Source organism: Narcine bancroftii, chromosome 13 (assembly GCF_036971445.1).
Source record: "Narcine bancroftii isolate sNarBan1 chromosome 13, sNarBan1.hap1, whole genome shotgun sequence".
NCBI classification, from domain to species: Eukaryota; Metazoa; Chordata; class Chondrichthyes; order Torpediniformes; family Narcinidae; genus Narcine; species Narcine bancroftii.
This window is the reverse complement of record NC_091481.1, coordinates 42,653,264-42,668,234: the sequence shown is the minus strand read 5'-3', so window position 1 is coordinate 42,668,234 and position 14,971 is coordinate 42,653,264. Positions and strand designations below refer to the sequence as shown.

The window sequence follows — 14,971 nt, the reverse complement described above, 5'->3', positions numbered from 1 at the left end:
GCGGTTCTTGAGAGAGGCAGACAGAGGCAATTGTAGACAGGAGTTTTTCAGGGAGACAGTCCCCCCCTAAATTCTGGAGGCCGGTAGCTGGGTGACTGTTGGGAGAGGGAAGGGGAAGAGTCAGATAGTGCAGAGTACCCCTGAGGCTCTTCCCACCAATAATAGTGTTGTAACAGTGCCCAACATGTTTGGGCTGCACGTGGAGATGAGGAAACTAACCCCCACTTAGAGTTTACTCAGAGAATTAACGACAGGCACAGACTTTCACCAAACCACACCCGAACACTCTTTACTTCCCTTTCTTACAAAAATGGAGTGAACATTTATAGAAATTTACACAAGCTTGACTTTAAGGCACAAGACAGTCTCGTGAGCCATTCAGTTGATTGATGGCTCCAGTGGTGACACCTACTCCAGGCGATGATGGGTCGCTCTGATTAGGGTGTTCTAGCACCTCCCCCTTTTGTGTTGTTTTACTCCTACGAGTGGAGACTTGGGCCCACGTGGAAAGGCTTTACTTTTTTCCGAACTCTTTGTGAAATTCATACAGGTTCCTGTGGTGCAGCGGGTGAAATCTCGTTTCCTTGTGATGGTTGTGCTTGGTTGGTCACTGGTTTCTGCAGATCAAAAATCTCCAACAGAGCATCCAAGCTGAGTTTCTCAGGTGTTTCGGTTGGTGGGAACTGGTTGACAACTCTAATCCGCCTGTCCGGTCCAATCTGCACATGATGGAGAGAATCTCCCTGACCTTCCTCAGGATTCTCCCCAGCTGCCACTCATCTGACGTAACCCTGTCGTCTCGCACCAGCACGTTGTCCATCCCAAAACGTTCTTTGTTTTGATCCAGGCTGGTGGTTGAACTGTCTTTCCATATCCAAATCTCTGCATCCAGGTCCTGACTTTTGTGGGAAAATAATATCAAATGGTGCTCTAATTTTTCCTACTGAAGATGTTTTCAGTGGGAGAAGTGCCACCAGGACTTTGTGGGTTTGGAGTGATCCTGTAATTTAACAAGTATGTCTGCAGGATCTCCTCTGTTGGACCCTCCCCCTTGGCTTTGTGTAGAGCCCATGTGAACGTATCCACAAACCGTTCTGCCTGACCATTGGACTGTGGATGGTATGGTGTCAAGTGAATACGAGTGATGACATATTGTTTGCAGAATAAATTGAAGTCAGCTGCAGTGAATTGTGTCCCTTGTCTGAAACTAATGTTGCAGAGAACCAAAACGATTGAACATGGACTTGAGTTCCATAATTGTAGCCGATGCAGTTGGTCGGGCTATTTTGATGATCTCTGGCCATTTGGAGTATGTGTCCACTACTATTAGATAGTAGTTCCCACTAATTGGTCCTGCATGATCTATATAAAGACGATTCTATGGCCCACTTGGTTGTGGTCAGGAATGTAAATCTGTCTTGACAGGGAATTTCGCAGCCGAGGCACCATCAGATACATGGCCTTGTTAGTTGTTCAATCTGGTCATCCATCAGAGGCCAATAAACATAGCTTTGTGCAAGTGCTTTCCCTTGATTTGTTCCAGGATGACCCCTGTGAAACTATTTTAGGTTTGCTGATTGCAGAGTTTGTGGTATCACAACCCTTTCTGCAAACAAAAGACAGCCATTAGAGATTGTTAATGATTCTGGTCCTTTAAAAAATGGTTGAATTTCTGTTCTTGGACAAGTTTTTGGCCACCCTGTACGATGGTAATGCATTATCTCTTGAAGAATGTCATATTTGCTCGTTGCTTGTCTGACTCTTTCTGCAGTAACTGGCAGTGAGTTAATAACATCTTTGAATACCTGGTTGATCTCTGCCTCTACAGAGAATTCCACGACAAGAATATCTTCCGGCTCTGTTACCTGTTCACTAATGAGTTGTGTTGATGCATCAGCTTGTCCGATACTAGAAGTCGACTTAATTTTTAAGTCATACCCAAGTCATGCCCAGTCGGTTTGGCATCTAAATTGGAATTCCTTTCTTTGAACCAAATGCTGCTAATAGCAGTTTGTGATCTGTCAGAAGAGTGAATTCCTGCCCATAGTGCATTTTATGGAATTTCTTCACCACAAAGAACAATCACTGGAGTCTTCTTTTCAATTTGTCCATAGTTAGGCGCTCCTGCTGTTAGAGAACATGCTGCATGTGCTCGGGCCTTGTGATTCCCATCTGGGAATATGTGAGAAATGACTGCTGTTATGATCCCAGAGGACCCATAAACCAGCAGTAATAGATATTCACCAAGACAAAAGGTTACTTAAACAAAAGTTGCTTTTAATTATCTTTAAACATGAAAACAGAATCACACTTTAACTTATCACTATTGACTTACTTAATCTAACTTAACTCCCTTCTAATTCTAAGCGCACGTGTGTGTGTAATGTGTGTGTAAGTTTAGGAAAGTCCTTTGATTCACAGTCCAATCTCACTTCTCACTCCTCCAAGTTCACTAATTGCAAGCAATTCTTATACTGTGCACAGAATTTAACATTTATAAAATTTCACCAGGCTTTGGTGCTTGAAAGGTAAATGGTTACCACTCAGGAAGGTTCTTGTCAGTTTTCAGAGAGAGATTTGTTGTTCCAGGACATCCACAACTGATTCCTTTTTAATCAGCCACTTCATTGTCTTGCTGGCGAAACTTGCCCCTTCAGGGTTCTCCAGATGATAACCTCTTCCTTTCAGGTCACCGAGTTCCTTTTTGTTTCACTTATTCCAAGTGAAACATTAGACAGCCAGTCCTCTCCTCTTGCATGAACCACAAGGGCTTTGACCAGGCCGTCTTCCAAACGGGCTTGCCAGCTTGTCCTGTTCCAGTCCCAGCTACTTCTGCTGGTTGTAACACTGTCAAGTAATCTCTGTATCTCTCTCTCTCATACACACACACACACTGAGAGAAAGCCTATTTGACTCTCTGCTTGCAAAACCACGACCCTCTTACAACAGCAAACTCTCCTCCAGAAAGCAGTGGCTCCATCATGCTCTTTCATCTTGCCATTAGTGAAGTCTCCTGAGCACACTTCAAAGCTCTTGCAAATGCTGTGGAGCCGACATGTCTAGCATGGGGCAGAGCTCCAGTACTTCAAATAAGATCTGTTTTAAAGTGTTTGTATGTGACCTACTCTAACAAACCTTTCCCAATTTATCTCCCCAAAACATATCTATATACTCTGTCACACTGCACCCACCCCAGACTGTGATGCATCTGAAGCTACGACTATCTCCCAGTTTGGATCGTAGTGCGTCAAAAGAAGGTTCAAATTTAGCCTTGTCTTAATGTGATTAAACAACTCTTGACATTTTGAAGTCCAACTCCATTTGCTCCCCTTAGTTGAGTGGATCACGGAGTTTATGCAACTCTGGCAGAAATGAACTGTAATAACTAATAAGCCCCAAGGATGAATGTAGCATGGTCACATCTGTGGGTGCAGGCATGTGCCTGATAGCATCTGTGTTTTGTGGATCTGGCCACCATCCATGTTCGTCAATGATGAAACCCAGATATTTCACTGACTTCATGACAAATGTGCATTTTTCTGGATGCACTGGAAAACCATTGTCTTTGATGTGGGACAAAACGCAATCTTGAGTGTGTGCTCCAATGACCAGGATATCATCTAGGTGCCCTGCAACTCCCGGAACATCGTTCAGCATTGTGACTAGGATCTGTTGAAAGATAGCTGGAGCAGTCTTCACTCCATATCTGAACAGTCCTCGATGCGTGTTGATGCAGTGGCATCAACCACTACCTGTAGATACGCCTCTGCTAAGTCGATCTTCGCAAAGCATTTGCCACCATTCAGCTTAGCGAAGAGTTCATCAGGCAATGCGAGTGGGTCTTGATGGGTGTCCAATGCAGCATTCAGACCAGTTGAGAAATCAGCCCTCTGTTTCTTCCCCACCATGATAGGTGCAGCCCATGATGAGTTGACCTGTTCAATTCCTCCTTCATGCTGCAGCCATTCCAATTCTTACGCATCGTCTGAGGCCTTCGGAAAATACCGTTGCATGGCATTGCTTTAACTGTACCAGCAACTCTTGTGGGGTATTTGCCGCTGTTGGGGTATGTGCCACACCAAGTTTTAAGTGGACAGTCCAGTAGGTTCAAACTTTTGATCCAGTTGAGGCCCATGAGATCGAATTTAGGACATTTCACCAGATAACATGGTCCATTTCCTTCTGTGCCGTTTAAGCTGATGGAACAGTTAACTCTGTCTAGAAAGTCCAGGAACCCCAGAAGTTTTTTCATTGGAGTCACCTCTGATTAACCAATCAGTTTCCACATTTTCTTTGATATTAAGGTAATGTCAGACCCTGTCTCAATTTGAAGCCTCACTGGGATGTTGTTAACATGCACATTCACATACTTCCTGCATTTGGTGTTTGCCACCTTGAAAGTCCCTTTGATTGGTTTCACTTTTGTTTTCCATCTGCCAGATCTACTGCTTTATGCCCCCGATGCTTGCATTGACTGCAGTGCTGCCGATTGTAAGGACAATTATGGGCGTAGGGCATAACTGCAGTTCCAACAAGCGCTGGGTGGTTTGGCTGGGTGGGTCACACTTTTATTTGGTCTAGCGGGGTCTGCTGACTTGACACTCTGGACACCGCTTCAAGATGGGTGCGCCGTTTCCACCATTTTGGTGTCATGTATTTAGTGGTTCATTTTTGAAGGGTAACGTCAGACCCTTCAGACTCAATCTTCACCAGCAGCTGCATTCTGAGGTCTGCATCTTAGTGCGACTGCATTCCCGCCACATAGACCAGACACTTGAACTGGTCTTCAGTCCAGGGTAGGGAGTTTAAAATACTCGCACTGTTGATTCACCATACTCCTGTACACCACAAAATCTTCGGTATCTCTCTTAGGCATTTTTAAACAATGATGCCAAATGTTGAACAGTGATGTTAGTCCACCAAATATTTATACCATTACATTGTGTTTCCCTGAAGCTGAGCTCCCGAGGAAGCTTGGCAGAATAAAGCTTGTGCAGTACTTGTGTTCTTGATTTGAGTGCCTAACTTCCTCAACAATAGCCTAATCTTCCACGCCTCACTGAACTTGGAAACGCCGACTGAAAACAAGGCTTCAGACTTCTAGGACCAAGTTTCCAAAGTGCATGACTTGGAGTTAAACTCAGTGATGGAGTTCATTACTGCATCTGCAGAATTTGTGTAACTGAAGGGCTCACCTTCCTCAATGATTGAAGCTCCAATGGACAGTTCTGTTGCCAGCTGGTCCATTAGCTTCGCTTGTATCCGTTTAACGCTCTCCTGACGTGGTTTGAGGACAGCCTTGAGCTGTTCCATTGTTACTGGCATTTTTCTTCAGCCTCGTCACCAAAATATGTTGTAACGGTGCCCAAGATAATTGGGCTGCACACAGAGCTGAGGAATCTAACTCCCACTTTGAGTTTACCAAGAGAAATAACAACAGATACATTTTCACCAAACCACACCCGAACTCTCTTCCCTTTCTTACAAAAATGGAGTGACCTATTTATAGCAATTTACACAAGCTTGACTTTAAGGTACAAGACAGTCTCGTGAGCCATTCAGTTGATTGATGGCTCCAGTGGTAACACCCACTCCTGGCGACGGTGGGTCGCTCTGATTAGAGCGTCCTAGCAAATAGGTTTATAGTTTTAGATACTGCTGGTGGGGATGACCTACCAAGGACAAGTCGAGGTGGTCACGTCTCCAGCACAGAGGCTGTGCCCACCCTCGCCCCCCCAGCTCAGATGGGAAGGGTGGAGAAGAGGATAGCTATAGTAATTGGGGGCTCGTTGGTTAGACAAGTGAATAGGGGTTCTCCAAATGAGATCAAGGCTCCCAGATGGTATGTTGCCTGCCAGGGTCAGGGACGCCTCTGATCGAGTTCATAGCATTCTGGAGGGGGAGGGGGAGGGGAGGGGGAGGGAGAGCAGCCAGATGTTGTGGTCCACATGGGGAGCAATGACATGGATAGGAGTAGGGATGAATCTTGAAGAGTGAATATAGGGAGTTAGGAAAGTTAAAATATCGAGGGTGGTGATTTCAGGATTGCTGCCTGTGCCACATTCCAGAGAGAGTAGGAACAGGAAGTTGTGGGAGCTGAATGAGTGGCTGGTACAAGGGGCAGGGGTTCACATTTTTGGATTATTAGGGCTTCTTCTGGGGAAGGTCTGATCTGTACAAAAAGGACTGGCTGCACCTGAACTGGATGGGGACCAGTATCCTGGTGCTTAGGTTTGCTAGAGCTGTTGGGCAGGGTTTAAACTAGTTTGGCAGGGCGGTAGGAATCAGAATGTGAAGGCAGAGATTATGGGAGAAGGGAACCAGGATGTTAGGGTCGAGAAAGAGGAAAATAGAAAAAGGTCAAAAATAATGTGCATCAAAGATGATAATATGGAGGTGAAAAGACGGGATAATTTGCTGCAAAATCGATAACAGATACTGGTCTCAGGGTAAATGCATGGAGCGTTAGTAATAAAGTAGATGGTCTTGTGTAAAGCTACAGATTAAAAGAAACGTGGCCATTGTGGCTATCACTGAGACATGGTTTAATGATGGATGTGAATGGGAGCTGAATGTCCAAGGGTACACAGTGTAGAGGAAAGATAGGCAGGTAGGTTGAGGAGGTGGCATGGCCCTGATGGGAAGCAATTATATTAAATCACTAGAAAGAAGAGACATAGGGCCAGAAGTGGTTGAATCCTTATGAGTTGAGTTAAGAAATGGCATGGGTAAAAGGATTGGGTGATGTGTAATGAACTGGATATTTGTGAATTAAAAGATAATGGAGACCTTAGGAAGTAGTGATTATAATATGATTGAGTTTTGTTTCACATTTGAAAAGGAAAAGCTGGTATCAGGTGTGTTAACATTTCATGGAACAAAGGAAATTACAGTGGGATGAGAAAGGAACTGGCCCAAGTTGACTGGAAAAGTCAGCTCAATGGAGGGATGGCAGAGCAGAATTGGAGAATATTTCTACAAGAAAAAAAGTGCAGGATAGATATATTCCAAGAAGAAAAAATTACGAATGGAAAAATGGCACAAATGTGGCCAACAAGAGAGGTTATGGCTAAAATCAAAGCAAAATGGAGGGCAGACAAGGAAGCAAAAATGAGTGGAAAAACAGGACTGGGAAACTTTTAAAAACTTACAGTAAGAGATAAGTTCATTCAGAAAAGATGAATGATGAAAGGAAGTTGACAAATAACATACAAAAGGATACTAAGTTTTTTAATATATGAAGAGTAGAAGAGAGACACAGGTAGATAGAGGACCAATTGAAAATGATGCTGGAGAAATTATAATGAGTAACAAAGAGATGACAGTGGAACTAAATGAGTATTTTGTGTCAGTCTTCACTGAGGAAGACAATAGACAATACCTGATAGTCAGAGGACACAGGGAATAGAATTAAGTACAGTCAAGATTACTAGAGAGATAGTGCTTAGTAAACTGAATGGACTAAAGATAGTTAAGTCTCCCGGGCCAGATGAGGTGCACTCACGGGTTCTGAAGGAGGTGGCTTTGGAGATTGTAGAGGAATTGGAAAGGATTTTCCAGAAATTAATAGACCCTTGGATGGTTGTGGAGGATTGGAAGGTTGCAAATGTAGTTCCACTGTTTAAGAAAGGAGGGAGGCAAAAATAATTATGCGTCTATTAGTCCAACGTTGGTAGTTGGAAAGTTATTGGAGTCGATCCTCAAGGACGAGGTTATGAAATATCTCGAGGTGCATGGCCTGATAGGTCCAAATCAACGTGAATTCATGCTGGGAAGATCCTGCCAAATCAACCTATTGAATTTTTTGAGGTAATCTCAAATAGGATGGACAAGGGAGAGGCTGTGGATGTTGTACATTTGGATTTTCAAAAGGCTTTCGATAAGATATTGCATAAGAGGCTCCTCAATAAGATGAGAGCCCATCGAATTACAGGACAGATATTAGATTGGGTGGAACATTGGCTGATAGACAGGAAGCAAAGGGTGGGAATAAAGGGATCTTGTTCTGGTTGATTGCCGGTTACTAGTGATGTTCTGCAGGGGTATCAAACTCAAATTCACAGAGGGCCAAAATTAAAAACTTGGACTAAGTCGTGGGCCAAACTAAATATTTATTGAAAATTTTCAACAACATCTGCATGTTTTCTCTTCTTCAACATATGTAATGTTAAACTTTTTCTTATTAAAATAAATGTTTAATAATAGTTTTGGTTAAACTCTTTCCAGAAGAAGCATTAACAAATGAGAAATAAAATATTCAATAAATAATATTTCTCTATAGCCTTTAAGCTCCTTTTAAATGTATTTTTTTTCACAAGCCAACAAGTCAAAATAACAACTTGCTTCAATGACAAACAGGTTTGTCTTTTAAAATGAGGAACATATAGTCTGTCTCCCACCTGTCTTGAAAGTTCCTGTTTTCTGTCTTTGGTTTGGTCATTTTTCGTAAGGAGTTTATTACATGTGAGTTAGGTGACAGGTCGCAGGTGCAAATGAAAGTAAAGAGAGGAGGTGGGGGCGATTAGCGGGCTGATGGGCCGGCGCCAACACATTTTCAAAGCATTCTGGGATTTGTAGTATTAGCTGTGCATGCGCTATACTGGCACGGCGGCCAGCGGGCCAGCTCTAATACATATTTGATATGATTTTGCGGGCCAAATATAATTATATCACGGGCCAAATTTCGCCCGCGGGCCTGAGTTTGACATGTGTGATTTAGATTATGGTTTGAATGATTTTGTGGCCAAGTTGCAGATGAAACCACAATAGGTGGTGGAGTAGGAAGTGCTGAAGAAACGGAAAGGTTGCAGGGAGACGTGGACAGTTTAACAGAAGGGGCAAAGAAACAGAAGATGAGATACAATGTTGAGAAATGTACGGTTGTACATTTTGGAAGAGGAAATAAAAAAGCAGATTATTATTGGGATGGGGAGAAAATTCAAAATTCGGAGTGCAAAGGGACCTGGGGGTCCTCATTCAGGAAAACCTAAAGGTTAACCACCAGGTTGGATCGGCATTAAAGAAAGCAAATGCTATGTTGACATTTGTTTCAAGAGGAGTCGTGTATAAGAGTAAAGAGGTGTTGATGAAGCTCAGTGGGGCACTGATGAGACCTCATTTGGAGTAATTGTGTGCAGTTTTGAGCCCCCTATCCTTGAAAGGATGTGATAGTGTTGGAGAAAGTACAGAGAAGATTTACCAGGATGATTCCTGGAATGCAAGGGCTAACATATGAAGTGTAGCGGCAGCTACTCTGCTCCTGCAATAACACACACAAGACGGGTTGAGTTCAATGAGCAGACTAGTTTATTGCAGGCTGCTAGGCTGCACTTATACTCCCAGCCCGGACCTGGCTGAGAAACGCGCTGGAGGGCGCTGACATCACCTGGGCGTCACATGGTCCCCCAGCGCAGGTTTCTGAGCCCCTTGGTGGAAGGAAAGGAAACACCCGACGGTGCCATTTTGGATGGCTTACAAGTGGGGCCGGTTCGCCTGCCTTGTGGTGAGCCACCACAGAGGAGTATTTATCGGCTCTTGGACTGTATTCATTGGAGTAGAGAAGAATGAGAGGGGATCTTATAGAAACATTTTGAATGCTGAAAGGGTTGGATAGAGTGGATGTAAATGGATTGTTTACTTTGGTGGGTGGATCCACGACAAGAGGGCACAGAATTAAAAAGTACCAATTTACAACAGAGACGAGGAAAAATTTCTTTCGCCAGAGAGTCGTGGATTTGTGGAATTTGTTGCCACATCCAGCTGTGGAGGCCCGATCATTGGGGAGATTGGTAGGTATCTAATTAGTCAGGGTATGGAGAAATAGCTGGAAATTGGAACTAGAAGTGAGAACAGTGGACTTGCAGAGCAGACTTGATGGGCTTGTGAAAATTTTGGGAAGTGGGAAGAAACTGGAGACAAGTTCACAGGGAGAAAGTTTGAACAAGGCTGGGATTGTATTTGTGTCTGTGGAGCTGTAAGACTTCAGCAATAACTGGTGTGAAGCAGGAAAGTCTGTGGATGCTGTGGTTACAGGGCAACACATGCTGGAGAAACTCAGCAAATCACACAGCATTTATTAGGAAGTAAAGGGTAACCAATGTTTCGGGCCTGAGCCCTTTGTAAAAGTATGAGCAAAAGACAGGCAGGCGTCTGGATGAAAAGATGGGGAGAGAGGTGGAGGAGTGGAGAGAAGGGGCAGCAGGGGGCGGGGAGGGGCGTGTACAGGCTAACAGGCCAATGGTAGATGGAAGAGAAAAAAAACTGCAAAGTGTTATCAACCACATCCCAAAGGCGTATGGAGTTGGAAGGTTAATTGTGTGGCGCAGGTTTCATGGGTCGGAAGATCTTCTAGTTCAAGGTTCCTTGTCACGTAATAATACAAAAAAGGTTAAATACATGTATTACTTCAACCTCCGCTTGCATAAGGCAAACAATAAATCATCATGATCATCACCCGGCACCCCTGACAGTAAGAGAGAGACACCGACTGTTGGGGGATTCACCTCCAGGTGCCAACCTGAGCTCCAGGTCCAAACCTCTGATGCGCTCAGGACCATTTGAGAGCCCTTCTACTGGGCGGTATCGTTAAAAAAAAATTCAATGACCTCATTTATTTATCTGGCATTTCATGATTATGAATTCTGATTATGGTGTTGTAGAACACAAACAGGCTCTTAGGCCCATCGTATCAATGCCAACCATTGCACCTGCCTATGCCAATCCAATTTGTCTGCATTGGGGCAGCCTTCTGTACCTTGGCAATTCACGGGTTCCATCCAAAGCCTCTTTAATGCTGTGAGAGTCTCTGCTTCCAGCATCTCAGGCAGTATTTGAAATTTCAGCAATAACTGGTGTGAAGCAGGAAAGTCTGTGGATGCTGTGGTTACAGGGCAACACATGCTGGAGAAACTCAGCAAATCACACAGCATTTATTAGGAAGTAAAGGGTAACCAATGTTTCGGGCCTGAGCCCTTTGTAAAAGTATGAGCAAAAGACAGGCAGGCGTCTGGATGAAAAGATGGGGAGAGAGGTGGAGGAGTGGAGAGAAGGGGCAGCAGGGGGCGGGGAGGGGCGTGTACAGGCTAACAGGCCAATGGTAGATGGCCCCGTTTGGAGGATTATTTCAGTTTTGGTCAACGTGCCATCTAGGCTTCACATTTCTTTGCTGTCGCTATTGCTATGCTCAACATTTTTTCTTGATATTTATCCAATTTCATATCCGCTTCATATATATATTCCCAAGTAAAAATATTCTTGGATCTTTTTGTATCTTTATCTTCATAATTTATCTCAAATCTTCGAGAATTTTTCCACTTTTACACAGGACCAGACCGAATGTTTCCTTATTACATCGGAAACATTTATCCGAATAATTATTTAAATCTTTCGCCCATCGTAATTTTTATTTATATAAATCCTTTTTTTTCTCAATTTCTTGCAATTTTATATGCATATAAATTTCTTAATAAAAATATGTTCAAATTGACTTTGTTCCAGAAGTCTCAAATTTGCTCCCAATTTCTTTTTTAAAGATGATTTTAATTGATAGTATGCAAAAATTGTATAATTTTGTATGTTACATTTATCTTTCAATTGTTCAAAAGCCAAAAAAATCCTAAACCCACCCTCCTTCCTGAACCCCATTTTGGTGTCAGATCTGGTGGTGGATTCTGCAAACACCAATGATAACCTCCTGTGCCAAACGGGGACATGATCTGTTTGTTCACCAAGACGGCAGATGTTGATACCAAATTAGAGCAGAGAGATTTTAAAAAGGTGCAGATATCACTTGGGTCTTTACAAATTGGGAATGTTACAGGTGAGGCTGGATCGGCTGGGACTTTTCTCTGGGGAGTGCAGGAGGCTCAGTGGACATCTCCTAGAGGTTTACTAAATCATGAGGGGCTCAGATAAGGAAAATAATCATAGTCTTTTTCCCAGAGCAGGAGAGTTTACAACTATGGATTCAAGGTGAGTGGGGAGAGATTTAAGGGGGAACTGATGGGAATGTTCTTCACACACAGATGGTGAGTGTGTGGAATGAGCTGCCAGAGGAGGATGTAGATGCCGGGACAACTTAGTGGTGACATTTCGGTAGAGTAGTCACATCCACTGGTCCTGCAGCCGATGGTGGGGTTAGGGAGGCTCCAGAGGCTGATGGTTGTTGGAAAGTAACCATCTTGAACCTGGCCTTCAGGCTGCGGAAGGTGGCCATGGAAAGAGGTTGTAACCAGGGTAATGGGGGTCCTTTATGATGTTGGCTGCCTTCTTGAGGCAGCATTTTTGATAGGGGGGGGTCAGTGCCCATAATGGTCTTGGCTAGGTTTGCCACTATCTGCAACCTTCTACGTTCCTGGAACGTAGAAGTTTGGAACCCGAGTTTCCAAACCAGGCTATGATGCAACCAGTCAGTATCCCTTCCAAAGGGCACATGGAGAATTCCGATAGAGAATTTAACAATGTGCCAAATCCCCTCAGAATTGTTCAGAAGTAGAGGTGCCTTCTTTATGGTTGTCTCGAAGTGCTGGCTGCAGGAGAACTTTGTGGGCTCCCAGGAACTTAAAGATAATTTGCCCTGGATCCCATGGGTTCTAACCTTGAGAATAGCTGCCCATGTGAGACAGGGTCATTGGCCTTCCTGAAGTGCTCGAAGACAGCATCAAGGTCAATTTGGTGCATCATGTGCAGAGTGCTAGAGATGGTTGTACTTGAATCCTGTATCGTCTTACAGCAAATGCAAGAGCTCAGTCTCCGGCAACTTACACAGTTTGTGCAGTTGTTTTTAATTTAGCCTTAAAAATCATTTTAGGGGATGCAGGAATGTACCTAACCTGAGAACACCAGGGGAGTTCACCAGTAAAAGTCCTAATTCCATGTCTATGTTGGCAAGTCTGACGTTGTTTGGCAAGCAGTCCACCAGCAGTGAGGGCCTGAGAGGAACCGGGTCGCATTGTTGACTGAAACCTGTGTCGGGTCCAGAGCTGCCTTGTGTTCCCAGTTGTGAGCTGATGATTAATCTAGTGACGTTGGAGAACTCTGTTGGTACTTTGTATGATTTTGTTTGAAGTAATCCATATCTAAAAGATAGGGTTGGTGTCTTCATTTTTTACAGAACATGATGCGGCAATGGGAAAATACAGCAAGCTGCCCAAGAGAAGAGAGAATGAAAAGGTGAGAGGTGCTTGGGTTGGAATTGTGCTATTATTAATCTTTCATTATGGAGTATATCTTTTGTGGGTTTGGACACAGGGTCACACACACAATCACACTCAAGAGAGGCATTTTGGAAATCGAAAGATCTGCTTAGTCATTATTCTGCTGGAAACTTGTTTGCTTAAAAAGACTGGGTGACTGCTAATTCAAAGCTGTAAACAGTCATAAAAGTCTCATGACTGTTCTCCATTGAGAACTCAAAGCAATAGGTGTTTCCTCAGAAGCAGCTGTGTACATGCACTGCCATTCCACTGGCTGTGCCCAGCAGACAGAACAGTCATATCCACTTTTGGAATTTAAACTTCAAAGACTGCAATGATATCATGTCGCATGATTAAAGACATTTTGAAAGAAGATATTACTGAAAACAGACATTTTGAGGGAAGAAGACACCTTACTATCCTGTAGGTAAAAACACAAAATGCTGGAGAAGTTCAGCAGCAGGTCTAACGGTGCCCTTTATGTAGCAAAGGTAAAGACACATAATGACATTTTGGGCTTGAGCTACATTAAGGACAAATCCAAACAAACAATATAGGACATTTCCTTCTGCACAATATAACTCACAGACTCCAGCATTTTCCCCTCTCCCTTCCCTTATTCCCTCCCATCCATTCTCCCATAACTTATACAGATACACAATTACATAAGACAAACAACATGCTACCAGAGATTAACTTCAGGATTGAAGCTGGTGCTTGGCCATCCTGTAAGTAAGACAGGATTGAAATATAGTATCCAGAAAAGTACTGTTACGTGTAACTCCTGGTCAAGGAGAACACAGAATAAGTGGGTTTCAAAAGAGAATGACCACTTCTGATTGTCTCTTTGAGAGAGAGAAGGCAGTCCTGCTGTTCCTATTTCTACATGGGCACTGTGTAACCCTTGACTGGGTTTGTGAAGTCATCTTGGGAAACAGATTCTGAAACCTCCATTCAAAGGAGGGGAGATTTATGGAAAATCATTCTTATGAAGAAACATTGCTCTAAAAACAACTCATCAAGAAATTTGTGAGTTTTAAAAAGGTCTGGTGGTGTTTCAAAACAAAAAACTGACTGAACTTTAAAATCATCTCGTACGCATAGTGGGATTAAGTTTAGAGTTAAGAAGTGTTATGTTATTAATAATTAATGACAAAATGTATTGTTTTTAAAAATACTGTTGTCTTGGTGAATTTCCATTGTTGAGGATAAAGTATGTAACAGTGCTCCCCAGGCTGTCTCCAACCCCACCTTGTATGACATCCTCCACCAGACCTTTCTCCCCTTCTGTCTGGCACCTGCCAGTCAACTGCCTCCACCTCACCAGCTGTTTATCATCCATCCCTCCCTGGTTCACCAATCCTCTATTGCCCCATCCAGCCCTATCCTCATTAAACTGGCTCTCTCCTCTGCATTCTCAGACTCATGGAGGGTTCTGACTCGAAATGTCACCCCTTTTTCTCCTATGGATGCTGCTCGAACTGCTGAGCTCCTCTGCAGCTGCCGTCTCTGTGTGTCTCCTGCTCCTCACGGAGAGGAGTCACAATTAGAGGGTTTCCTGCACATCTCAGCAGAACTGAGATGAGGTCACTTCAAAGAGACCCTGTGAAGAAGAGAATTCCAAAGATATGTGAGACAGTGAGAGGAAATCTCTCATCTTTGCCTCTAGTCCCACAAGAGGAAATATCTTCTTTGAGAATCTTGAGAATCCACAACTTCAGCAAGGTTTGTCATCTGCAAACTTTGTAATTTACCCACCCACTGCATTTTCATCCAAA

General features: G+C 43.5%; 1 protein-coding gene across 2 annotated transcripts in view; it reads left to right on the top strand.

Annotated features, from left to right (window-relative positions):
* Positions 1-14,971, top strand: part of appl2 (adaptor protein, phosphotyrosine interaction, PH domain and leucine zipper containing 2) — a 114,235-nt gene that overhangs the window by 55,721 nt on the left and 43,543 nt on the right. Inside the window, exon 7 of one of the 2 annotated variants that reach the window (XM_069909350.1) lies at positions 13,112-13,170. In XM_069909350.1, coding sequence (XP_069765451.1) covers positions 13,112-13,170 — 59 coding nt within the window. Of the gene's footprint in view, positions 1-13,111; positions 13,171-14,501; positions 14,919-14,971 lie in introns of those variants that run through there. The other variant, XM_069909351.1, reaches the window with a different exon arrangement.